Here is a 27,982-nt window from a genome sequence, read left to right on the forward strand (position 1 = left end):
ATTTGTGATATTTCCCTAAAAAGTAAGTGGTGCAATATTTGTGATATTTCCCTAAAAAGTAAGTGGTGCAATATTTAAAAAACAGAGGAAGAATAACATTTGTTTACTAAGAAATGAACTAAGGTATGCCGTCATCAAAATTTCACTCCCCCTAATATAAATTTGATTTCTTTCTTTACATACACAAAGAGAAGGGGGAGGAAAGAGGGAGAAGAATCGCAACTTCTATTCAATCTTTACTCTTTTCAACCAAATTTCCAAAATCTTTGATTTTTTCCGACAATAATTCAACAATCAAACTCACAAAATTAATCCCAAACTTGTTTTTTAGGGCAAATTCAAAGGTATCAAGAATCAATCGAAATCCCTCTCTACATTTACTGAATTTTATTTGTTCCAACACCAAATTTTTCTTTTCATTTTTTCAATTTAATGTAATTCTTACATTTATTTCATATAATTAATCGTGGGTTTTTGTTTTTTTGGTGTAGAATTTTTGCAAGAAACAATGTTCTTCTCAGGCGATCCATCTGCTCGAAAACGGGTTGATTTAGGTGGTCGGAGCTCCAAGGAGAGAGACAGGCAAAAGCTTTTGGAGCAAACTAGGTTGGAGCGGAATCGTCGAATGTCTCAACGCCAGCAGAATTCTGCTGCTGTTAAAATTCAGGTAGGTTTGTTTTAATTCAATGTTGATTTATTTTTTATTAAATTGCTATCATTTAAATTAAATTTCATTTTTAGAGCATTATATGGGTAATTTTGTGCTGTTTATGTGAGACTTATAGTGTTATTTTCTAGTTTATTGTTGCAATTTTTGCATTTTTGCTTGGTGGGTAAGTGGTAAATTCTTGTTTGAATTAAGATAGAAGAATGTTATGCTATGATAATTTATGGGTGGTTAACATTTTAGTTTATTGTTGCAATTTTTGCGTTTTTGTATTTGAATTGATAAATTTCGATGCGGAAGTAGCTATTAAGCCTTTAAGGTATGTCTCTAATTTCAATAATGGTGTGATACCATCCGTGTTAGTTGAAGGTTCGGTACTGTGCAAAATACTGTGCTCCTTCCTATACCCATGTCAGTAAGCTTACTTTGTGCGAAAGTAATTTTTTGCCCTCGCTGTATGGTTGCACGGAATCTACTGATTGGTCTGTCTGGGCTAAAAATAATGTGTAAAATTGTTGAAGAGTACAGTGGAGAGCTCAATCCATGTTTGGAATTTTTGGGCTTTCACTTGGTTTGTGATCTTAAGGAACTCTTAAATGTTTCTCTGAATTGATAATGATGGTGAAAAGGTTTTAGGAGAAACTTTAGACATTCAAATGGTTGTGGCTGAAAGCTCCATACTATTTGGCTCTTTAAGCAAGTTGCATTAGCTCCTGATAGAAAAACTTAAGAACACCTTGAACTAAAATGAAAATATGGTATGATTATCTTGCTGAACGTAAAATGCTTATCCATGGACTCATCGTTAAACTTGACTAGCAGCTTCATTTATCTATAGATATGCTTACAACATACCTTTCCGTGTCCTATGCTGATGCTGTTTCTTCAAGAAAGGACTTTTAATTCAGTGGGTTGGTAGTCAAGTGAGCTACAAAAGCCTTTTGTACCTATATTTGATCACCACATGCTCACTAATTGCAGAAATGCTACAGAGCCTGGAAGGTTGTTGAAGTTGAACATAATAAGGTGCGAGAGAAGTTTTTTGCTACATACGGGAAGCGCTGCCAGAATGTTGGCAGGTAAATATGATATTTGTTTACTTTGACCCCTTAATTTATCTCTTCTTTTTTTTTTTTTTTTTTTTTTTTTTTTTTTTTTTTTTTTCCGTGTATCCTTGGTTGATGGGGCTTGCTTTTATTTATTTTTGATGGGACTTGGATGTATCTTCATTTATTTGGAAATGGTTATGTTTCAATGTTCATATAGGTTTAGCCTTGTGTTTGATTGCTTCCTTCCACCTGATCTGTTAATGTACATTCTGTGAATGTACATTTATGTTTTCTTTTTCAGACAATGTTTTGCTCCGGATTCAAGGTATCTCTGCGAGTTACTGTTTTTCTTCAATCCGAGAAATCGGGATGACCTCTTTGCTCTTGCAGAGACCTGTCGACTACTTCAGCATTTTTCTAAAGATACTGGTAATTTCTTCGTATACTGTTCAACTTTCAATTGAATTCTATGATTATTAGAGATTGTCTTCTTTGGTTCTGTGTTTTGTTTGGTAATGTGCTGGGAGTGCACATCGATTTTAGTGTTTCCCCATGGAATTGTTATTTATTGATATCTATCGAAGTATATACTTAGAATCCCTTCACCTTTTTGTGGTCATACGTTCTGCATACATACTTACATAGCATGATTCTATTGATGGGCCATTCACATGCTCCTTAATTGATGGTTGATATGCTATGGGTGTGGGCTTTGGTAAGTGGGTGCTCTCCCAAGCTTATTTTGTATGTTGATGTTGGCTTATTTATTTAATTAAATAATGAAGTCTTGGACGTAGATGCTGGAAGTTGGTCCAGAATCTTTATGAGGCATGTGAAGAGATTTAGATAGGTCAGATGATTGGAAAGAAAATATAGGGTACATGTAGAGTTTGATGTTAATCTTTTCTGTACAATATATAGTTCAATTAAGGTATGTGATTTTCAGTTCACAAGAAATAAGTATTTCTATAAACAAATATTGGATTGAATTTTTTTTGGGGATCTTGCACTATGACCTTGCTTAGATTATGTGATGGAAAGTGTTTATCAAATGAAAATGACATGTTTATTAAGCATAAAACAGTATAGCTACAGACACATTCAATGAATTTTATTTTGTTAGTTTCAGAAAAAAGTATAAACTTACACAATTCAAGTCTTAGAATCTTACGATTCTCTGACTTATATATGGCCATATGATTCGATTTACGATTCTACATGATTTTACATATGTATCTAACTAGTGAAAACTTCACAAATCTAAAAATATGCCTACAAAGTTATTAATAAATATATATTATCAGTGTTTGGCTGCTTTGTGGGTAAACAACTATTTTCTATCAATTGTTTAGGTTTTTAACTAATAATGTGAACACATTAAATGAATTTGAGTATAATGTCTTGATTATACATTTTCGGAGAATATTACCTTCTATTTTACAATTCCATAATGAAAGCCCCTATAAGTTCAAAGTAGATTCATGATTTTGATATCCCTAGTATAGACTATGTTATAGTATTTTTTTTGGGATTAAGGAAGTGTATACACACACACACACATACACACACGGTTTCCCAAAAATTGTAACACGTAGATTTGATACATTTATTAAAAAAAGAGGAGAGATTTAGAGAGAATGTTTCACCTACCTCTATGCTTTCCACCAATCCTTATCTACGTACTTCCTTCCACTTTATGAAGGGTATTCATTAGTGTTTTAATTGATGCTCTTTCTGTTCCTACAAGTTCTCTACATTATAATTATACACATTTGTCAATGCATTAATTTGATTATAAATATCTTTAGCTGTATATAGTAAAAAATGTAACAATAGAGTATTAATAATATACTCCTTGAGATGAATCAAATAAGACCTAACATCGCTATGTTATGTTTTATATATTGAATGTAATTTATCTCATCTTAAGAATAGTGTCAAGATTTCAAATGGGAATAACCTTTAGGGATGAAGAGAATAGTTCTTATCAAATGTAGAATTGCTTTATTTTTACCCCTTTTATGTATGTATTGCAATCATAAGAAATCTGATATATTTTTTGGTGTTTAGAGAGCCACCAAGGCAGGTGATGAGAATCAATCCCATGATCTTCTGGTGTTAATTAAGCAAAGAGATACCCTATACTACCTATCTATCCTTATCTACCCCTTCCCGACCACTTTATGAAGGGTATATACAGAGTTGCAAATGATCTATGTTAAGTCTAGCTTAATTTGTTTGAGCTAAGCTTGATAAGAATTATTAGTGTTCGAGGAGCTTGAATAAGGTTTTCAAATTCTAAGCATTTGACTTGTTCTAGCTTTTGTTCATGAATATGCTCATTTGCATTGAGTGAGCTTTAGTCGGGCTTGATCAAATAAACGAGCCGTAAGTTACCTTTTTTAAAAAATACTTTTTCCACTCCATATTACTTACAAAGCTAAGATTTCTCGTTCGCCAATGTACACTTTAAACTATTAATATCTTTGGTTGTGTTTTAGTAAAAGTTAATAAAATTTATTAAGTGTAAATTGAGACGCAGATGACTATATTTTTTCTTTTGTATAATCACAATATGACGTAATAGGAGTGTATAAATAGTACAAAAATCTTAATGTTGCAAGTAAAATAAAGTGGAGGAAGTATGTAATTTTAAGTTTTTTTTTGCATCCATATAGTTTTGTTGAAATAATTTGTAATTTTTACAAATGTGTATGAGGGACAATAATAACATGCAGGTTGGTGAAAAGGGAAGATACGAAATTGGGTTTAAAAAATTAGGTTTTTTTTTTCTTTCCTCTCCGAGCGCTTTAACCAAGTTATTATTAGACATGAACAAGCTTATTAACAAACTTAAATGAGTTGTTCTTGAACACTATTGAGTAGAACATGATGTTCGAGCTTTGCTCATGTACTTCACGTACTTAAAGAGCAAAGGTTTTTTGTTCAAGTTTGTTTTTGAATTTAACAGATTCTGACCTATCTTGATTGCAAGTACTTCATGAATGTATTAGTCAATTACAATCCAAGGTATTTAAATTAGTAAATCTTATTAAAAGTAGAAGTGCTGAAATTTTATTCTTTTTAGGCAAGTTTTGTAATTTTAAAGTAAACTGTTATGAGTGTTATCTACTTGCTTCGTTTTCTTAAAATTGCAACACATGGAAATGGCACATTTATTTAGACGTAAATAGGAGAGAGAATGTTTCACCTACTCTATTTTACCAATCTATCCTTATCCACCCCCATTTCCACCCATTTTATGAAGGGTATTTTTTGGTGTATTAATTAGTAAATCTTAACAAATGTAGAATTGTTTCAAATTTATTCCTTGAGAGAGAGAGAGAGAGCTTCTTTCTTTTAAAATCAATGTGTGTATAAGGCAATACTAATAATTTAGAACATTTTGCAGGGGGTGTCATTTCATTGTTCACAGGCATGGATTATTCTTCAAACCACAGTGTAGTGGATTACCGGGTGAAGCAATTGAGTTATGCGTGTATACGTGCTGTTCATGCTTATAGGTTCGTTTGGCAATTTGGCTTTTAGCATGTACTATGGCCTACAGTATTTTCTTTTGGAGTCCATATCTTTTAGCTGTAACTTGTGCATTTGAAATAAGGTGCTCTTTTCTTGCTTCCCTCCCTTTCTCGCGAGAGATGGGAGAGAACTGGTCTCTTAGGAACAATGTTGTAAAGCTTGCAATGGAAAGAGGCTGGAAAAAAAAAAACAAAATTAGAAATTCAAAACAATTGTTTTCTCTTGTTCCCCTATGCATCTGGAAATTGGTATCTTTGGAAATTATAAGCCTGAATTGGAACATAAGTCTATTACTCTAAAATCATATTGGAAATAGTAGGTTCACTTTTGTTCTTGAATTAGGATATAGCCAATCAGTACACTCTACAATTGATGGCAAGCTTCAGAAATAATAGATTTTTTTTTGGAGAAGTTTCCTTTCTGATTGCTGTACTGTATCTTTTAATACTAATGTGCACCTCACTAATCCTAAAAGGAAAAAAAAAAGCCTTAGTTTCAAACTTTCCACCTATTTTACATCTCTTTGGATTACTTTGCTGTCACTGTATGTGTATCATTTTTGTGATTAATTTTTTTTCTTTACTTGCGGCATTATTGGAAAAAGATGTGATTCGGACTAAGGTTCACATCTTCTCCCCTCTCCTCTCATCTTCTCTTTGTTGATTAAGCAGTGTGTTTTTGCTTTCTTGCATGTTCACATGTATCTGTATCCCCTCTCTTCTCCTCTTTGTTGATTAAATACGGTGTTTTTGTTTTCTTCCATGTTTACTGGATCTATTGTGCATATGAAATTGCTATGGATTGATGTGAAGAACTTTTTATTCTTTTTCTTTAGGGTGAATGTTTTGTTAAATTCACTTGATTTTTTGTATTTTACACTCTATCTTAATCATTGATCATACCATGACCGTCTACCATTTTTTTTTGACGGGTACCATTAAATAGCGTTTCTTATTTTTTTTTAACAACCTATGCAGTAGTCAGTTCAAGAAACAATCGTCTTGGTCAGAGTCCAATCTACATATCTTAGCAGGATTTTTGGAAGCTTTGGTTAAGTTGATTGATCCTGAACTTCCATGGGCTTGTGGAACAATTAGCTATCTTTTGCAAAGAAATACCTTTACCTTGTTTAGAGAGATAACTCTAGCTGCAAAGGTATACTTCCTTATTTTATGTGTAGAGTTGATATCCTTATCCTTGATAATGTCCATCTTTGGCTCTTTGCTGTCCCTTCAATACTTACTAATTTTGTTTGGAGCTTTAGTTTAATTGATTTCTTTATAACACGTTTAAAATTTTGTTTGGAACTTATCAGTAATTAATGCCAAGCAGTGTTAACTAATGCCTGAAGTTTCTCTTATCATCTTGCTTTTTTAACATTCACTGTCAATAGGCATTATTCTGTTTTAGTTTCCCTAAATATCTTCATCTTCTTATTCATGTCTTTGGCAAGAATCAGTGGTGACTCTTGTGAGTGCCTGTTAAGATTTGTCATCCATGATCCTTGGTCTCTTCATTGCACCTCCAACATATATGATATAATCCATACGACCATACTCAACGTGGGTGTGGAGGCTTCACACTTCATGTTAGAGATAACAATATATATAATATAATATTAGAGGGGGGGGGGGGGGGGGAGGAGTCACATGGTTACTAAAATCAGAAGGGAAAGTGGGCTTTCAATTCTTCAACTGAGGAAAAAAAAAGGAAAAGAAAAGGATCATTATTCAGAATTTTAAATTTTCAAATGTTAATTACTAAATACATTTTTGAATTTTTTTTTAATTAAATTTACATTTATTGGAAAGTACACATTGAGATGGATCCCTTTATATAATTGTTATCCTTATACGCTAGTGTAAAATAATTGTCAATGTTTAGTCAAACTAGTTCATTAAACTAGACCTCACCAAAATGTTCTCAAGGTGTTATATGCAGTGGTAAGAAGATGGAGTGGGAAAGAGAAGCAACAGAGTAACAAACTTATAATATTGTGGTTTTGGTCTATTTGCCACTCTAGAACAGGGTTTAGATTTTAGAATTGTGGTGTCCAAAACATGTCAAGTGGTGAAGTTGATTTGGAGAGTTTATTTTGAAGTTATTTGTTTTATTGTGTGCCAGGTAGGTGCAGAACCCCCTTAGTAGTGATTAAAGTTCTCAAGTGTTATCTTTGAAGGTTTCTGAGTACTGCTGCTTTTTATTCTCTGATTTGAAATAGTATCAGTATAACCTAGACCTCTTTATATAAAACATAGAAAAAAAAAAGGTTTGCCAAGAATCCATTAGACACACAGCCTTGTGCCTAGGTTCTGGGACCTTGTGCACCTTTGTCACCTTGGTGTGCCTTGTGCCTTTTTAAACTAAGTTTGTGAGGGTTAAGGCTAGTTATCTTGGTCATCTTTTGCTCTTACTCTACCTTTGGGAAAACTTAAATGGGTTTGCTGTTATGATTGTTTTTCTGCTTTGACCCATTTTATTGTTTTGTTTTGCAGTTATATTTTCAGATCCCCCTTGAAGTTTATGTTTCTTGATGTCATTTTGGATAACTAAATAATGTGTTTTATGCTGTGAAGGAAAGTTTGAATTCTCAGAATATGATTGAAGTTTCTTCCTTGGAGCTAGTGCTTACCCTAATAATACCACATGTTGGTGAGAAGCCATGTGTGTGCCAAAATGCTGATCAATGGTGGAGCTTTTCATCACAAATTCTTACTATACCATTCTTGTGGAAATTTTTTCCATGCCTAAAAGAGGTAGGTTTGCTAAAAATCATTTCAGGTCCTCTTGTTAAATTGGATACTGTTTCTGGTCAAGATGTTCTCTGCTTTTGACCTAAAAATGAATCAGATAACCACAAATGCTCAAATTTGAATGCCATTTACACAAATTTCACCATATTCCCCGAGATCTATACTATACTGATACCACCTCTGTTTTCCAAAGTCTTACTCACTTTCCATTTTCATCCGTGTTCTAGTTCTACTCACTTTTACTTTATTCCTTTTATGACAACTTTTTATTCATTTTTTATCATCCACAACCCCATTTCGTGGGGCCCAATTTTATTTAATTAATCTCTTACTCTTCGTCTCTTTCCTCTTTAATTCAAAAGTACCCACATGTATGGTCTCAGTTTTTACTTTTCCTTGGTTTGCATAGCTACAGTAATTGAGTAAGACTCAGCAATATGGAGGTAGTATTTAATAACAATGAAATGCAAAAAATCTAAAGTGCTTCATGTCCCTTCTAGCATACCTCTTCTTATTTTTCTTTTCTTCTTTTTGTTACACATGTCTTATTCTAACTGTTGAGTATCTTATTATTATTTTTTGCATTAATCTTATTCCATTATTCTTTTGTAATATTTTGTTAACTGCTTTTCTTTCCTTTTTCTTTTTTAAAAATTTAATTTACATTATTATTTTTTATTGGTTGAATAATAAAGTTAAAATTTATGAATATAAGTTTACAATTTGAGAAAGAGTGCCCTAAATTCTAATTAGCGCATATAAGAAATTTTTTAGCATATAAGCATTAAATAAGTAATTTTATTAAAAATTCAAACTGTGCATTTAAATGTTAGTTTGCATAAATTCAGAGAAATCTAGGTTATGAGCTTATGCTAAAAGACAATAGGTTTATTTAATTTTATTTTATTATAGGGAGTGTTTCGTTAGGAGCTTTTTGGAGTAAGAAGCTGTTTGACTACTTCAAAAAGTTCTTTGGGGTGTTTGGTTAGGAGTCGTTGATAGAGCTTTTTAGATTCAAAAAGTTCTTTTTCAAATATCTCATATTTGGAGCTTTTTGAAAGAGCTTTTAGCCTTTTGTTGTTTTATATACTAAGGGGCCCGTTCACTTCAGCTTAATTTCACTTCAGTTCAGCTCAGCTCCAATCAATTCAGTTCAGTTCAGCTCCAATCAGTTCAGTTCAGTTCAGCTCCTAATTTCCTTCTATCATAAAATATTCATTTCAGCTCTATTCAATTCAGTTCAGTTGAGTTCAGCTCCAATCAGTTCAGTTCATTTCAGTTCCAATCATTTCACTTCAGTTCAGCTCAGTTCAGTAAATGTGAACAAGCCCTAAAGCAGCTAATAGCTAACATATAGTTACCAAACACTTTTACACATGTAGAATTACGAGTAGCTAGTTAAAACGACTAATGCAAATAGCTACCAGCTAACAGTTAGTCAAATCAGCTAATCACCAAATAGGGCCATAGTGATTCTATATGCTGATCTTATATTGTAGCTATGCTTACATATTGTCTGCTGTTGTGGACTCAAGAAGTCATTTTCTTCCCCAAAGCCTTTTCCCTGACCCTTGTGTCTGAATAAGATGCATTTAGTTTGATATTGCAATTGCAGCCTTGCAGGGCATGTTCATTTTAGCTTCTATTTGTGGCTACAGTGTAATCTTGAGTTGGTGCTTGCATTATCTTTCCAGGTCTTTGCTAGGCAGCAGTTGTGCAAGCATTATGTGCACCAGATGCTGTCGTATGTGCGAAGTAACACTCATGCTCTACCAAAAGATTTCTCAGCTGAGTATCCAAGTTATGCTTGTCTACTTGGAAACACATTAGAAGCATCTGCACTTGTTTTATCAAAGGCTGACTGCTCGTTTGAGATGGTATTGATTAAAAACTGTTCCTGTAGACTCCTTTTTTTTTTTTTTTTTTTTTTTTTTTTTTGTCTACATCATTTGTTATCCTCCCGGAAGGAATGTTAAATTTGTATTTTGTATTTGATTGCATATCTGATCTAGTTTATATGCTCCTTTTTAATGCATAGATCTGTTTTCTTTGTTGGTTGAATGAAATTTTTTATCACCAAGATATAATTTTTGATAAAATTTGTGTGCTTTCTTGGTCAAACTTTTAAAGTTGTGTAGATTTATTTATTTATTTATTTATTTATTTATTTATTTTTATTTTTTATTTTTTATTATTTTTATTTTACGAAGAATCTATAGGTAGATCTTATTTTGTTATGATTTTCAGAATAAGTCTAGAGTCTTGCTGGTATAGATGATTGTCATTTCTTTGTTATCTCTCAGGCTATTGATTTAGCAGCAGCAGCGACATTTTTACTGGAGATGCTACCTCGTCTAAAGTCAGTCAGTAGAGAAACTAGTGAAAGTAAGATCATTTTAGACTTTATCCATATTTCTTTTCTAGATTTGTCTTCTGTTTTACTGGGGTCTTAATATGGATCCCTTTCTTTTTATCGTTTACTTCTCTTAGTTTGTTGAATTGAAAAACTCTTCTGCAGTCTTCGAGTGCAAAGTGTAACTCATTCCTGAACTCATATTTGATTGTGCAACCTTTATTCAGATTCTGCTATGGAAGATGAGGATATGACTGACGTGGAAGAATCTAATGAAATTGTTTTAAGCAAGGATTTGGAATCCCAGATATCTAATGCGATAGACCCACGGTTTCTTCTCCAGTTGGTGTGCTTATAGCCTGATTTTCTGTTTTTCTAATACCTTTTTTATTTTAAGATTCACTTTCACCATCACTAGAAGTCAAACCTTTTCTTTTTTTTTTTTTTTTCTATCACAAAGTGATACCCTATTTTTTTGCAGATAAATGTTTTGCTGGGAGGAATTCCTTCGGTCACCAATAATAATGTACCTGACGATAGAGAAGTGACAGCTGTTGGGACAGCATGTGCATTCCTGCATGTGACATTTAACACTTTGCCACTTGAACGCATTATGACAATCCTAGCATACAGGACTGCTCTTGTTCCTGTTCTTTGGAGCTTTATGAAGCGGTGTCATGAGACTCAGAAGTGGTCATTGGTGGCAGAACGATCCTCTTATCTGCAAGAAGGTGTACCTGGTTGGCTGTTACCTCTGGCTGTTTTCTGTCCTGTATATAAGTAAGCTGCCTGTTTGCTTGTGATGTTTCTGGCTTATTGTCTCCTTATAGTTAGCCTTCTTTATTTTTTACTGAGAATTTATAAACCCTATCACCTCGTCACTGTTTCCATTTATGGTAGTAATCTTAAATCCTGTATCGCTCTTCGATTTAAAATTATTTTCCAGGTTTTTTCCCCTTCCATTTTCTGTGGATCATTTTGAATCTTGTAATGATTTGTTTCTTCACCTATCCTCTTGTTTGGTTGTCTGTGTTTACATGTTTGTGTTATCTGGTGGTCTATTGGTGAAAAAAAAACTATGTCATTGCTTTTACTGGTTTAAACATGGTGAAGGCGAAACAAATTTTGTGATTTAGTGTTTTTAACTTTGGCTGAAATTGTACCATATATGAGTGAAACTCCCTAACCTGATTTTGAAACTAATTGAAGAACTACTAAACAAAACCTGCTGAAAAGACACCTGTTTGGTATACATATACTGGTAATTTGATTGAATATGTATTACTTGTGGAGCTCTGTGGACAGTACTGTTATTCTCGATTTAGTGACTCTTTTCTTTTTTTCTTGATTTAAAAGAAAGGTTCTTTTTTGTTTCGTACCTGTATCAGGGCTATATGAAATCAATTTTAGTGTTCTATACTTCTATTGCACTGTTTATTTATCTTAAGATAGAAATTAAATTGATCTTTGTCCAGATCGTATATCATATTTTGCAGTTTAGGTTACACAGGAAGAGTGTCACTTTAAATTATCCTTAACGTAACACCACAATATACAAGATACTCCACCCTTTCATTGCATGCTTTATTTCAAAAAAGATATTATTGTGACATACTTCCTTTGTTTTTAAGTTAAAGGTGTTGAAAGTGCTTAAATTTTGTACATAGAATTTTATTTCAAGGTTCTTTGAGCTATCAACTTTCTTTTCTGGGAAGTATATTGTTTCTGAAATTTTGTATTGATAACCAATTAACCACTATAAATTTCCTGATACTACTGTTTGTTAGTTTCAATTGTATGAACTGTGCAAAGGCTAACATTTCTTTCATTGTGCTGGCAGGCACATGCTTATGATAGTTGATAATGAAGAGTTCTATGAACAGGAAAAACCGTTGGCTCTGAAGGATATTAGATACTTAATTGTTATACTACGACAGGTAATTTTTGCCAGCTATGCTCTTCAGTTTTCTTTTGTACCCTAGCCATTGTGATTTGATCAAAGACAGTTCTGAAACTGTCTACTTTGATAGTTAGCTGCCCTGTATATCTATACTGTGTTACTCGAACTCGGATATGGATGTTATTTATGGGTATGGATCCGAGTGTTAGTCCTCAAAAAGCTCGAATTTCAAGATATATTCTAATTTTAGACATGGGTACAAGGAACAATCAACAAAATATAGGATTTTTAAGGTTTTTCTTTGTGTAGTATTGAAAATGTCAAAGAAAGCTTTAACTTTGCAGTTTTTACTACTGAAGACTTAATAATCAGCTTTAAAGTGAGATAGGAAGTACAGCTGTAAAGTATCACATGGGTTTCCTATTTTTCACATACTCACACTTTATATGACTGCTTTATTCCACCCCTCCCCTGCATACCTTCAATTGGAATAAAAATTAAAAATAAGACATAGCAGGAGTGAAAAATTGGAGCTGGTCACCAGTACTCACCACGACTCACCGTTGCCAAAAGACCACTGGAGTAGTGGCCATCATGAAAATCCGTTCAGTGTGATCAGATTTATGTACTTAGCAAAACCCATCTTTCAAATATAATTTAGGTAAATTTCTCCCACAAATAACAGACCTAGGAATCTATGATAAATGTAATGAAGTGATTCTTGTACCTTTTCTTTATTTCTCCTTGCCATCTCTCTTTTTTATTTTTTATTTTTTATTTTTTATAACCTGCTGTGTCTCTACTGGGCAGTCACAGATCTGGTAGGGATTCCATACCGGATCGTCTCATGTTAGGTATGGGACCAAAACAGCTGTGTCGGAGTAACATACATAGCTTTTACTTGTCATCTTTTGATGATTTTGATTGAATGGAATATGCATCATTTACACAGTGTGTATTATGCATGATTTTTATATTTTAAATATATCTTACAAATGCCTCAAAATTTTCTTAATCTATTCTACATGTGCATAGCTCATTGACCATTGATTGACTCACCTTCTTACTAAAATCTATACCTAGTATTTTGAAAAACTATCCTTTAGAGACACGTGCCACCTGACTGACCTCCTCCTTTTATCTTCATGTTTATCCTATTATTTTTCTATGGCCTCTTTGTTTTCCTCATCTTTTTCCCTTTAAATATTGAACATTAATGTATCAATTTACATTCCTTCAACCTTTAAGTCCTATCTCTCATTATTGAATCCAACTCTCAAATGTTGCTCATCCGTGTCCAACTTTGTTTCAACCGTTTCAAAGAATTTGTACAATGATGCATAAATAATAAATGAAAGAAAAAATTTGAAAGGTAGAAATTGTACCGTTAATAATATGCTATAGATGAATCAGTGGCATATTTTCTTAGTTTTCCTTCACTCACAATCTTAATCAAATTGATATAGAGTGCCTTTCATCACTTTTAGCCTAATATAGGATGTTCATTGCTTTGGCCAACAATATAGTTTCAAGTAAAAACATGAAATCATGAAACAACAGCTTCATGATTTCCATATTTAATTAGTTTTGATTTTGCACAATGCACATGATTTTATTTTTTAAGTTAACTTTTTACTTTGCTGTAATATTTGTAATCTTGGTCTCATATATTGTGGCAGAAGACAAGTCACTTATAGCATGATAGTAAGGCATATGTATACATTGATGCTATAAAATATAATAGTTATGGTGATCACGAGGGAGATGAGGAAAAAGGATTTGTTGTTAATGCATTTATGCCATGGAAAATTTCCTTTTACTCTGCTATAAAAATGTTGCACTTGTTACTATTAATTTGTTCCAGCATCATTTCTTTCATTGGCTTGATCAGTTAAATGTTGAAACATATCATATGAAATAAAAGTTCTTGGGTTTGGGCATTGATGATGTTTGATGCTTCATTCACCCTTTATTTCTGAAATGCCTTTTAGGTTTTTACAAAATAGACACTGCCAAATCTAAATGGAGTATACCTGTGATGGAGTCTTACAGAAATTTACCTTTTTGAATATATGGTGTAGATGTATATGGTCATGCTTGCATGCTCTGTGAATTCTTATATTTTGTCAAATTCTCATGTACACTTATCTTCAACTATAAATTTATGTAATTTTGTTATTTTGGTATATCCAACTTTACTGAATCGGTGATATAATTTGATCTTTCAGGCGTTATGGCAATTGCTGTGGGTGAATCCAGTGGCTCCATTGAACTTGGTTAAGTCTAATAATGAGAGTATGGCTTATAAGAAGCAGCCATTAGAATTTTTGCAGCATAGGGTCAGCGTAGTTGTGGCTGAGCTTCTCACTCAGGTATTCAGGGCTCATGAACTATATGAATTATTTTTACTGACTTGTCTCTCTGTTGATAACAGGTTTTTAGGTAGAAAGATATTGTTAAATTTGTGAAAAATGTATTGTTGTGTCCTAATTGATAACAGTTGTCACTTGTCTGTAAATTTTTTTCTGAAAATATTTTTTAAATCCCATTGATAACAGTTGGGTCCTAATAGTTTGATCTGGATAATGCAGTTTGGATCTGACACAGGGTGTGGTTGTGAGAATTTGATTTTTGATTTGGGTTCTTGGTTTGAGGGATATACAGACGTTATTCAAAGAAATACTGTGATTGATTTTTGAGTTCTCAACAATATGTGTCAATATAACTTTGTGGTAGCTTAGGCAACATGAATGGTACTCGTTGGTTTTTTGGGATCAAACAAGAGCTGGGTGGATTCATTTTCTATTCAGCATCCTTGGCTTTGTTAAAACTATTGTATTTCATAAAGTGTCATGCTCACAATCATCTTTTTAGGATGGTTGTTGATTATTACATGCTGAGATTTCCATTGAGGGACTGGTGTTCTTGAATATCTCTCGTTATTGGTCTCTCTTGATTAGATTATGGTGTTTCCAGTATTGGTTATGTGACCATATACAGAGCAAATATAGAAAATGCTCGATCAGCTATTCAGCTCTTCTCTATACCTATGTTTGGAAGCCTAAGTAGCAGGCAAAGCTTTTGTTTGGCCATTTTCTTCTGTCAACCCTATACCAATGAGGGCAATGACTAATATCCAGGAGAACCTTAAAATATGTTAGTCTGATGATGTGTTTTGCTAATGTAAAACAAATTGAATTTTGTTCTTTAATTGCGAGCTAATTGAATTTTGTTCTTCAAGTAGCAGGCAAAGCTTTTGTTTGGCCATTTTCTTCTGTCAACCCTATACCAATGAGGGCAATGACTAGTATCTAGGAGAACCTTAAAATATGTTAGTCTGATGATGTGTTTTGGTAATGTAAAACAAATTGAATTTCATTCTTTAATTGCGAGCTAATTGAGCTTGCTACACGTTTGTGAAGGCCACTTTTAAAGCTGTAGGGATCAAGTGTGTTCATTCAGCTACTATCCTGGAGCAGTTGCAAGTCTCTTGTGCGAGTGTCAGTTTGCATGAGGGCCAGATCTCTGCTCTTCTGCTTCGTTATATATATATTCTTCTTCTCTTTTTTTGGTGGGGTGATGGGGATTGGAGAACAATTATAGGATTTCAGGGAAATGGGTCTCTTGTCAAGTTCCTTCAGAAGATAGAGAGTAATTTTTCTTGTGTCTCTTTGGGTCATTCTTCCTTTTTTTTTTTTTTTTTTTTTTGTGTGTATATTTTTTCCTGTAATCTTCAGGCTAGTGATTCTTTCTTTTATTTATCAATGATGAAGTTTATTATACGAAGGAGGGGTAATAGAGAGGATAATGCATAGTATGTGAACTGACATTGTTGATTTCCTTTAGTGTCTACAGACTCTAAACACATCTACATTACCTGAATTAAAGCGAAAAAAAAACTCATGTACTTGCTTTACTTATGTTGTTAATACAGTTGCAAGATTGGAACAATAGAAGGCAGTTTGCCCCCTCAAGTGACTTTCATGCAGAAGGTGTAAATGACTATTTTATTTCTCAGGTATTTGCTTTTTATCTGTGAACCCTCAACCCTCAGAGACACCAGCTTTGTCCAGTGCTGACTCTTACAATATATTTTCTCCCAGGCTATGCAGGAAAACACTAGGGCACGTGAAATAATCAAGCAAGCTCCATTCTTGGTTCCGTTTACAAGCAGGGTCAAAATATTTGCTGTGAGTAATCATCTAGTTGTTTCCTTTAGTTCACCATTGAAATGTGATTTTATGCTCTTGAAAATTTGATGTATTTGGTCTTCTTTGATTAAGTTTTGTTGCTATTTTGTTCAATGTGTTTTGCTTTCAATTCTTAGTAGAGTTGGAGGCATCATACTGTTTTTTGCAGATTGTTGCATATGCTACTACTTATTGGATTTTTAGCTTTCTGTTGTATAAAAGGCTGTTATATGCTGACAGCCTAAAATTATTGTTACGCGTTGCTTAATTTATTAAATTGTATAAGTATAAATTATATTTGTCTTAAATTTTGCTAAAATACTTCTTAAAATATAAGATGTATATTCTCAAATTGGTACTTATATTCAGAAATTATATCATTTTTATTTTTAAAGAAAATTGTTGTGATTATTGCATAAATAATAATGCTTTGGAAGGTTAAGGAAGATAGATGAATTATGCAGCTAATGAAAGAGACAGAAAAGGTTAATGCAACCTTTTAAAAAAAAAGATTAAGTGGGTAAAAAAGAAAAACTGAAATTCTAGAATATGATGTGAAGTAAAATTTGTGGTCGTGGTTGTCAATCTAAAAAAAAAAAAAAAAAAAAATTGAAACGATGGAAGAGGATAAGTATGAGTTTGAGTTCGTTGAAATTGGGAAGTGAAACTAATAGAGTTAGAATGAAAAGGCATGATGGTTTCTAAAAGATGAAATGGAAATATAAGGTGGATTCATGGCATCATGGTACTGTTGTTAAATATTAGTATAAACTTCCTCAGATTCTTTGCAGCTGCCACTACAACTGAGAGTCTGATATGAAGGTATTATTGTAATTGTAGGTAGCTGTAGCTGATATTTTGATACTGGACTTGAGCTTTATTGTGCAATTCCAAAGTTATACAGTTAATAATGGAGCCATAAACTCAAAATTAGGTGGTCACTTTAGGTTGGATTAACATTTTCACACGTACCGTTGCATGGACTTATAGAGGAATCTAAGTGAACTGGCCTGTCTTTTCCTACTGGCAGTCTGCAGATTCACATCCTAACTCTTTTAGAACCAAAATTGTGTAAAATACTCTGCTGAATTGCAAAACCTTTGACTCTTAAGGTTTTATTCATTACAAAACCTGCTCTTCCAGTTTTCATTATTGGCAAGCTTTGGTTGTAACATGTGATTTTTCATTCCTTTTATTAGTCACTGCTGGCTGCAGCAAAGAAATCAGATGGTTCTCGTGCCGTCTTTACTAGAAATCGGGTCAAAGTACGGAGAGATCACATTTTGGAAGATGCTTTTAATCAGTTGAGTACATTGTCAGATGATGATCTTCGAGAGCGGGTAATCTTCTTATTTTTAAATTTGAACTAAGATCGTTTTTTTCCTTGGGGACGATGGGTTTATAATGAGAGTTGTTCCCATTTTTCAGATTCGTGTAACATTCATTAATGAGCTTGGGGTTGAGGAAGCTGGCGTAGATGGTGGTGGGATTTTCAAAGATTTTATGGAGAATGTCACTCGAGCTGCTTTTGATATACAGTATGGATTGTTTAAGGTTGTCAATTTCCATGAAGTTATACTTTGTAATCCTATCCCTTGCTGAATCTCCTATTGCTTGCCTGTTATTCACACTTCATAGTTGTAGTTTTGAAGCAATTAAAAATCTGGTTGGATATACCATAATATTGAAAATTTACTTATTGGATTATGAGGTTGCTTATAATTCTTTTGGGTGATTTTTTTTATAACACTTTGATTGTGTGACCTTTTTTGCTTTCACTTACCCCCCCTCACCTCCTTCTTCTCTCCTCCCCTCTCCCCCTGTACCTCTGATATTAGGAGTATACCTTCTAATCTAATTTTGAATTCTAGTTTACCCGTCAAAGATGTGAGGGTTGTTGGCTTGGATCTATTCAGGCTTGTGACTGTGTATGTGTTGTTAGTATACTATGTATGATTCCTTTTTCAGTGCTATATCCTCAGTTTCTCACATCTATTTATTTTTGCCCATGAATTGAAAAATATTATTTTGGTTGTTTATGTCATTTTTTTTATGTCAAATATGTCACTTGCTGTTGTTCTTCGGTTGTGGTTGGGATTTTTGAATTTATGGTTTATACAAAGTAGCTGACTACAACTTTTATAATTCAGAAATAAGTTATGTTTTGTTCTGACTTACATATTTAAGCTAATGATACCTGTGTTGCTTTTAGTTCAGAAGATTTACTTGTTCTTTATGAATCCAGGAGACAGCTGATCACCTACTCTACCCTAACCCAGGGTCAGGTCTAGTCCATGAACAGCATCTGCAGTACTTCCATTTCTTGGGAACAATTTTGGCAAAGGTAAAATTTATATTTTCTACACTTAAATCACTGGTCCTACCCTTTTTTGGTACTGGAAATTATTGTGTTGGCCTTAGTTAACTAAACACATGGAATTGATGACAAGGTAATTGTTGTTCCTTCTGTAATCCATTTCCAACTTGTAAAATTTTAATCATTTGTATGTGAATTTCTGGTTGTTTCAGAAAATAGCTGGGGATGTTTGGTTCGTAATTGATACTCTTAATTTTTCGCAAAGGATTATCTCAATTCAGTTATGAAAAGCTTTTCTTGACTTTTGATTCTTTCACCTAAAATGTTGAAAGGTCTTCCATGCATGAAGTTGGCACCTACCTTGATATGTCGTGTTCATTATGACTGTATCTTCGTTAGTAACTTCATATTCCTCCCTGTGAAATTGAATATTAGGAAGCATACTTTTCTGATACTGTAATGCCTTTTCTTCTCTGTCTTCTTTTGGAATGTGCTGAGAGTAACCTTCATTTTTTATTTTTTTTTTAATTTTTTATTGCGTGGTTGAGAATGTATTTCCTTAACTTTTATGAGGCCAATAGTTTTTTGATATTCTATTCCCTTCTCGTGTTTCGGAATCATGTGGGTAGGGTAATGATATCATGAATTGACACTTGACAGTGTCTCCGATAGAGCTGGCACAAGGAGTAGGGTCTATAAGTTAGCAGGATAGTTTTCCAAAACAGGCAGATATGATTATATATAATCTTCTGTTCTTTTCTCTTGTTAGATACTCCATACATTCAGTTCATAGGCTAGTTTTCCTCTTGTAAATACCCCAAATGTATTATGCATAGTTTGTACTTATGGGGTATTAAATAATTCTTCACTTGTACCTCACAAGTAGCTCTTGTAAAAACTTAGGGTTAAATTTGGAATATCAATGAAAAAGTATAATGATTGTGTTTTTTTCACAAACTTGACCCTCTCCAGTCTTCACCTAATCATGTACTTGCCCTTATGAATTGAAATGGAGCTTGGAGAAAACACAAGTGTTTTATTACAACTCTTTCTTTTCTTGGTCATATTGAAATTTACTTTCAGTATATTGTATGATGCAATGTGCTGTTTAGAACTATTTATTAGATGCCCTGAACTTTGGCTTTATAATTAGAAGTACATAATATCATAAACAAATTATTTGGGAGATAGCCTTTATCTATATGAGACTATTTTGTGGTCTTTGAAGATTGTATAGCTTTGAGTTTTTTGGGTATGTTAATTAATCTGTACATAGGGATAGTTGCATGTATTGAGTGATTACTGTAATAAAGTTGATTAAGGGAGGCCTCTAAATTTGTTGCTTTTTTAATTGAAGATGGATGGGTCGATAATTTGAGTATGAATAAACATCAGAATTTAAGATGTAATAATGTCATGATTTAAAATTCTTCCCTGAAAATACATTAATTCTTATCAGTATCTTTGTATGTTTAACTCTTTTGGCCACTTGAAAATATCAAGCTGTGTCTAGTCGGTAGTTATGTATGTTAACTCATAAATTAACTATTGGATGAAGTATTTAGATATTTACACTGTAATGAAGTATATTAACTTTGGTTGTCTTAGCTGTTTAATATTGGAAACTGGAGCTTTTTTCTTATATACTTGTTATTTGTTAACGTACATTGAGATCAGGTGTGTCTTGACTAGCTATTCTCAATTATGGAATAATGGTATCTAATGTCTTGTGACCTCTTTTACTAGACAATGGATAACCTTTATCCATTCTTCTGTGATTGTTTCTTATTAATACATCGTACTATATATTTTCTTTCTTCTTTGTTTGTGAGTACTGTTGACAAATTTAATATTTTTTATGTCTTAGTTGAAATTCTTTCTTTAGTTCCTCTGTGAAAGGTATTCCAAAAAAAAAAAAAAAAAAAAAAAAAAAAAAACCCTCCTCTTTTGCTGGGTTGAGGTGTATTTGTGTGCCTCTCACCTTCCTAGACTATGCTCCAGCTGGTGTATTGCTGGATTGCAGTTGCAATGGAAGCTGGATTACTTTGTACTGCAAAAATATATTAACCAAAATAATTTCAACTTCCAACTAATCAACTATAATGAGTTTAGTGAAAAACCTCAATTTCTCAAGATTTAAATGAATTACAGTTTCTTATTTGCTTTTTCTTATTGGACAGGCAATGTTTGAAGGAATTCTTGTGGACATACCATTTGCAACATTCTTCTTGAGCAAACTAAAACAAAAGTAAGGCCCGAAAACTATTCTCTGTGTATTTCACTTTGCATTTCTATAGTCCATTCATATATGATATTGGAACTATGTCCAGTCAATTGTTTATTCTTTCTATTATGTACTTAACTACTCTGAAACCTTTTGAAACTTTGACATGGCACTTTGGTACTTGTTTCCTATTTTTGTCTCTCCTACACCTAGTTGCTTAATCGGTCATTGAGCCAAATATGTCAGACCTAGTGTTTTTTGGCTTATGGTATATTTCTTTTGTGTGTGTGTGTTTTAAAACTTCTTGATTACCAGCACTGCTATGATATAGTTCACTTTGGATTCACCTTCATTTGTGTCTTTGATCCCAGGCATAACTATTTAAATGACTTGCCTTCACTGGACCCAGAACTATACCGCCACCTTATTTTTTTGAAGGTATGCATCTTGGTCTTGGTTATGTTTTGGATGTCTTATCATAACTTTTTTGCAACTTTGGTTGTATGTGGTTGTTGGCAATGTGATCGATTATAACAATTCAAATCATTCTTGTATATAATGCTCTAGCATGTCTAGCTTAATGATCTTTAAAAATTTAGCATTCCGATATCTGTTATTACTGAATTTATGCATAATATGACTGCTGGTACAGCATTTTCTAAAAAAAAAAAAAAAAAAAAAAAAAAACAAAAACAAAAAAGGCTTTTTCAACCTGTACTATCAATTTTCTGCTTGATGTGAAAATTTGTCAATTGTTTCCATATCTTGGGCTTCATTGAAAACCTTATATGATATTTAGGTATTATTCGGCATGAATTAACAGTAAGGCTTTAAATCGTTGGTTAGGCAATAAAAGGTAGAGAAACGCAAATGTATTCTGTATAGACTCTCGATGAAACATAAAAAGGATACTTTCAGGATCCCTCCTTTTCATTTCCTTTTAGCTTAGAAGTGTTGGTGCATATAATTAACACATTTATTTTGTGGTTCCTTTAGTATGCACATTTTTAAGTCCTTGCGGCCTTGAGGGGTAGGGAGGCCTCCTTTATACATCCTAGGTTGTGAAGTAGTCATGCAGGTTGATTTTCTATTCTTACTGAGATTGGTTAGTTCTGTATGCATTGTCTTTGCCTTTTCTTTCGTGAGATGGATGGGTAGACGGGTAGTATAGAAAATATCAATTGTTATCTCTTGTTGTTTACCTGATTGCTGTCAGTTATCACCTGCTTTCCTTGTTTGCCATTTTACTATGTGTTTCAGAATCTACCATCTTTTGCAGCTAATTGGTATTGTTTTACTTTAATCTTGTATCTACCTGCAGCATTATCAAGGTGATGTTTCAAACTTGGAATTGTACTTTGTTATCGTGAATAATGAATATGGAGAACAAACTGAAGAAGAGTTGATTCCTGGAGGGAAGAATATTCGTGTTACAAATGAAAATATGATTCCATTTATCCATCTAATAGCGAATCATCGATTGAATTATCAGGTAATTCATATTTCTTCATGTATGTACACTTGGGCTACGTACTTGCAACGTTAATCTATGAAACTAATGAATACTACTACTATCAGATACGTCAGCAAAGTTCGCATTTCCTCAGAGGATTTCAGCAACTCATACAAAAGGAATGGATTGATATGTTCAATGAGCATGAACTTCAGGTATTGTCATCTTTTTTCTCTGAAAAGAGTGTATTTCTTTCTTCTGTTGTTTCTATATTCTGTCATTTTGCCTTTTTCATGAAGAAGGAAGCTATTAATTAAATTATAAGCAGCTTAAAGCTCCTGTATAGTGCTAAACTTTATGGGTTTCAAGCCGATTTAGGCTGGATCGCTGGGGATGGAGAGTTTTTAAGTGCAGTTATCATAAAATTTATAAGCGAGAAAATGTTTCCTTGCAACTCGTATACTGTTCTATGCTTTCTTCTCATTAAAATGTGTTATTTTATTGTCTTCTATCCAAGTAATTTCCTTTTCTGTTCTGCATCAATTTGTACTTGTGGGATGCCCCTTAATTGTTCTTCGCCTGTGTAGATTCTGATATCAGGTTCACTTAATGGTTTGGATATTGACGATCTACGTTCTAATACCCAATACTCAGGCGGATACCATGCAGTATGTCTTCTCTCTTTGCCTTTTCTCCTAACACTTAATAAATTGTACTCAGCTATCTTAATGCAGAAAGTTACTTTTTTGTGAGAGAAAAGTCTGGGGTTTGGGATGCAGAAAGTTACTTTGTTAAGCTTGAAGTACTGGAGAGTACAATAGTGGCTTGTTGCTAATTTAGGTTAATGTTTTTATATTTCCATTACAATAAGAATGGAAACCATGATTTACAAACCGTACAAGAGTCCAGATACAAAGTTTAGAAAAGATGAAAATGCTAGCTACTAATTAATGAGAAGATTAGGAAAAAAAACAGGCTAGGTATTAACACTTTGTTTGGATAGAATCATAGAAGAAAATGGAAGGGAAAGAAGAGAAGAGAAAGAGAGGAGGACAGTTTTTCTTGTTTGGATAAAGGATTGGGGAAAGAAAGGGGAAGGAGAGATGGGATCCATTTTCCCTCTCAAAAGTTTTTGCGTGCATCAGGTGTACGGTGTTATTTTATTTTCATCCGGTTATCGTATACTAAAAGTTACCCATATTATCACAAAAGTTACCCTTAGTCCCATAAAAGTTACCCTTATTACCCAGCTACTTTTATTCTCTCAAAATTACTCTTAAACTATCAAAAGATACCCATATTACCCAATTACTGTTATTCTCACAAAAGTTACCCATAAACTATCAAAAATTACCCACATTACCCAAATACTTTTATTCTCACAAAGTTACCCTTAAACTATCAAAAGTTACCCATAAACTATTAGAAGTTATCCATAGTGTCACAAAAGTTTCCCATACTCTCTTTTTTCTTCCCGCCACACAGTAATTAATATACACTCGGTTTTTTAAAACATTTGTCTTTCCTACTCTCTTTAATAAGCATAATCCCTCTAAAATTGGAGAGATTTGAAGGGAAAACGGAGCTCACCTTTTTCCTCCCTTTCTCTTCCCTCCCTTTCTTCCTCTTTCTCTCCTCTTCCTTTCCTTTATTCTTTGCTATCCAAACAAAGTGTAAATGTTGAAAGAGCCAAAGGCTAGCATAAAATACAAACAAAATAACTACTTCCCCTCAAGTTAGATCTGTGTACTACGATCACCCAACTTGCATAATAAAAATAAGAACTAATGCTTGCTCAAAGTTTCTATAACAGCTCAGCAGGTTGGTACTTGGTGCATAGATGCAGTCATAATAGTTCCATCTAAGAGAAGCTCACACCCAAAGTGACAACTTATCAAAGGCTATTCGTATGATCGCTGTAAAATATTAATAAAAAAGACGAATTGGATGAAGATGGATAAGCCCTAGAGAGTTATGAAATCTCTTCAACCACTTGATTTTACAACATAAAAGCCATAGAATGGTATACCACCTTTCATCCTTTTGGAGAATGAGCTGATTGAATGCCTAAAAAACATCTCTACAAACTTAGGCCTTTAAGTGTGAAGGAGTTGCATGTTACCAAATTAATGCCAGTGAGAAGCCAAGTAAATCATCCACATAGACTAGATCAATTAGAACACACATTCTGTCTTTCCATACTGTACACCAAGGTCATTATGCATGACAAGGGTACCCAAAGACTTGTTATTGATTAAAATGGGAGGGGAACCAAATCTCATAAACATCTTTCCTTGAAGTTGAGCTGTTGGCTTCCGATGTATGACATTAACGGTAGCATGAACACTCTCCCTATAATTAATTGCACAATGAACCTTTATTGGAAGGATGTTGTCTCAATGTGAAAATGTTTGCATTGTATTCTTTTTGTTTTGCTGTGTTGTTCCCACATTTGATGTTCGTTGAACTAAAGCAATGGATTGGAAGTGAATTATTTTCCTTGTCATAACTAAATACATTGATGCATTCCTGAATAAGGCTTTGACCAACCTTGTATTCACTTATAACATGTGTCAAAATTGGTGGAGGTGGGGGGTATGATGGTTCTATACTGTCCAGTGTTTCTGCTGGCACACTCCTCCCACCCACTTCCCCCCTGGTTATGGAAGACCCAAAGCAAAAAAGTCATTCCTTGTCAAGGATGCTTTTGCAGGTTGCCATGCTATCATTTGAAAGGACAGGCATGGGTTCCCAAGTTGCGTGTTGAAGCTCTCTTTTACAAGAGCCCCATTAAACAAAAATGAGTTTGTGCCTTTGTGGCATCTCCTTTTTTTTTTTTTTTTTTTTTTTTTTTTTGCCTTTCTTGAATTTATTTTAGAAAATTTTTCTTTGCGGATAAAGCCTGAAGTAATATTCTCAGAATTTACTGTAGTGTTTTGTTATCTATAAGGACAGGCATGGCTTTCATCTTTGGGTACTTGTATACTTGCAAAGTACAAATTGTCATCAATTCAAATGCCCAATTTCCTTGGTGCATATTTTCTCCAGACTCTTCTAAAGATTCAATCATTGGATAAGACAGGCTGTTTTGATTGAGGATATTGACTGACCTGTTGAAGATTTGACACCCTTGAGAGTCATCATTAGATTTTTCGCTTGCGCATTTTTTGGTCTTTTACATTTTTTTCCCTTACTGTTACTTGCATTACTATTGTTAATTCCTCTTTTCAAAGTAATTTGAAGCAAAAAGTAATTTTGCATTGATAGATCTAGCTAACCTGTTGTTCTTTTTGACAGGAGCACTATGTTATTGAGATGTTCTGGGAAGTCCTCAAGAGCCTCTCTCAGGAAAACCAGATGAAATTTCTCAAGTGAGTGTTTTAGTAGTCTTTTTGAAGCCAGTCTAGATACCATTCTTTTATCTGATGCTTTTAGTAACACATATGGATTGGAATAAGAAGAACAATTTCCCCATAGATCTCTTTATGATGGTTTGGGTTTGAGATGCCCAGATGTTTGAAGGAAAACTTGTCTTGGGAGCTTTTACATACGTAGTATATATTTTCAAATATCAACTTTTATGATTTCTGCTAAAATACAACTTATGATATAAAAATTAAGAGTGAAATATATTTTCAAAACATCAACTTTTATGATTTCTGCTAAAATACAACTTAAGATATTAAAATTAAGTGTGAAATCCCCAATGTTGCTATTAAAACAGAACTGAGGTGTATACATTTTACTATCTATGCATTTCTTAAATGTTGGATACGTAATTTTACTGCTGGATTTGATTTAGCACATGTGGAGTTTAATGTATAATATTCCACTATGCTACTTTGTTTTTCAAAATTCGTTACACTTCCCTTGTTGGAAGTTGCATAATAATTGTAACATTACTTTATTTGGCTAAGGCTTTTCTCTTTTTTCCCCCATCATATGGGTCCCTTACTCCCTGCCTTTTATTTTTTATAATGCATATATATTTTGTGTCTCTCTTCTTGCATTCCCCTCATGTTGCAATTTTGTAGATGGAAGTGTTTTTAGTTCAGGTGTGAGTGAATTGAGTACTTGCATGAATTTCTGAAAAATACTCCAACTTTGGCTATTTCTTTTGCTTCCCAGATTCGTCACTGGATGCTCTCGTGGACCACTTCTTGGATTCAAATCCCTGGAGCCTCAGTTTTGCATACAAAGGTTCTGCTTTTTCTATATAAAGACATCATTGTGTGTGTAAATGACACGTTCTGATTATGAATATGCTTGATTACTTTTGTAGAGCTGCTGGTAGTGCTTCAGAGGAAGCTCTTGAACGCTTGCCTACATCAGCAACTTGTATGAACCTTCTGAAGCTTCCACCATATCGAAGGTTAGTGTCTTTGTCCTACTTTTCTTTCATCAAGTAGTACTTAACCATATCTTTTGCTGCCAATCTCTATTGACAATCCACCGACTCACTAAGTGTTAAATGCTGCCTTGGTCTAGCCAATCCTTTCCATGCCTAGCTTAATTTTTGGATTAGTTTCTGAGTAATAACATAGTGCAAGCTGCCTTGAAATAGCCATATACTGGCCATCTCACATCTATCGGTGCTCTTTTTTTTTTTATTTTTTTTTATTTATTTACTTATTTTCTTCATATGACCCTTTGTTCCCTACCCCCTCCCCCCCTCCTGTTCAATAAAAGAAATGTTCTGTCTTTTTCCACATATCATCACCAATGTCCAAAATTTGAAATCGGCCAAGCAGAGCAATAGTTGCTCATGAACTCTTTGAAAGGAAGCTTTTGTGTAGCAATGTACCCTGTTTTGAATTTTCCTTGTGCCCATAACGCTATTTGATGAGTCTGCATACATAATGCCAGCACTGAGCGGCCAATTTTCTCATCTTCAAGCTTCTAGCATACTTTATTAAATGGACTTTGCTCTGTGCATGCATTTTTTCCCCAGATTTTTGCAGCAAATAAAACTTGTCTTTTTTCCAAGTGATGAATTCTCATTAGTTATTTTGTCATATAGCAAGGAGCAATTAGAGAGTAAATTGCTCTATGCTATAAACTCAGATGCTGGATTCGACCTGAGTTGATATAGCCGTGAATTTTCTGCAACACCATATCTCAGTTCTTCCAGTGATCAGAGACATGCTCCTTGGGTGTTCTCAATCGGCATTCAATTACAGCCACAAAAGTTCAACAGGCTTATTTATTCATTTTCAAAGGCACCATCAAGCAAAATCACACAGGAGAGAGATGGCCAAGATCAGGCAAAAAACCATTGTAAATAAAAGTATATGAGCAACTTGCTTCATATACATGTATATGTCTGAGTTCAAAGTTTTAGAATACTAAGCTTTGCAACGTTGTATGTATAGGGTGATAGCCTACCTTGCATTGAGCAATGTTAGCTTTTGTGGAATCAACATATATTGGCAGATTTAGAGAAAGCCATTTTCCTTGAGTGTTATCAATTAACATTCAATTACAGCCGATTCACGAGACCTGATATTTTAGATAAGAGTATATTGCTTGTTCAGAA

General features: G+C 33.6%; 1 protein-coding gene across 1 annotated transcript; it reads left to right on the forward strand.

The window, feature by feature from the left end:
- Nucleotides 1-147: 147 nt before the first annotated feature.
- LOC145581973 (E3 ubiquitin-protein ligase UPL6-like) lies at nucleotides 148-27,982 on the forward strand. The gene is made up of 27 exons (XM_081639012.1): nucleotides 148-344; nucleotides 492-667; nucleotides 1,649-1,746; nucleotides 2,018-2,145; nucleotides 5,129-5,240; nucleotides 6,234-6,411; nucleotides 7,833-8,012; nucleotides 9,704-9,886; nucleotides 10,313-10,394; nucleotides 10,590-10,708; nucleotides 10,844-11,142; nucleotides 12,203-12,299; nucleotides 14,491-14,634; nucleotides 16,197-16,280; nucleotides 16,366-16,452; nucleotides 17,652-17,792; nucleotides 17,881-18,006; nucleotides 18,698-18,796; nucleotides 20,950-21,017; nucleotides 21,365-21,431; nucleotides 22,315-22,485; nucleotides 22,572-22,661; nucleotides 23,034-23,114; nucleotides 25,744-25,817; nucleotides 26,575-26,646; nucleotides 26,729-26,818; nucleotides 27,467-27,982. The coding sequence occupies exons 2-27, from the start codon at nucleotides 509-511 to the stop codon at nucleotides 27,531-27,533; spliced, it is 3,096 nt and encodes a 1,031-aa protein (XP_081495138.1). The 5' UTR covers nucleotides 148-344; nucleotides 492-508; the 3' UTR covers nucleotides 27,534-27,982.

The sequence above is a fragment of the Chenopodium album genome, chromosome 15 (genome assembly GCF_948465745.1).
Source record: "Chenopodium album chromosome 15, dcCheAlbu1.1, whole genome shotgun sequence".
In the NCBI taxonomy this organism is placed as follows: Eukaryota; Viridiplantae; Streptophyta; class Magnoliopsida; order Caryophyllales; family Amaranthaceae; genus Chenopodium; species Chenopodium album.

Excerpts from the sequence above, each read along its gene's own strand:
- LOC145581973 (XM_081639012.1), top strand. The coding sequence starts at position 509 with ATGTTCTTCTCAGGCGATCCATCTGCTCGAAAACGGGTTGATTTAGGT. Across the intron at positions 2,146-5,128 it reads GCATTTTTCTAAAGATACTG|GGGGTGTCATTTCATTGTTC; the intron begins GTAATTTCTTCG and ends AACATTTTGCAG. Across the intron at positions 18,007-18,697 it reads TACAGTATGGATTGTTTAAG|GAGACAGCTGATCACCTACT; the intron begins GTTGTCAATTTC and ends TTATGAATCCAG.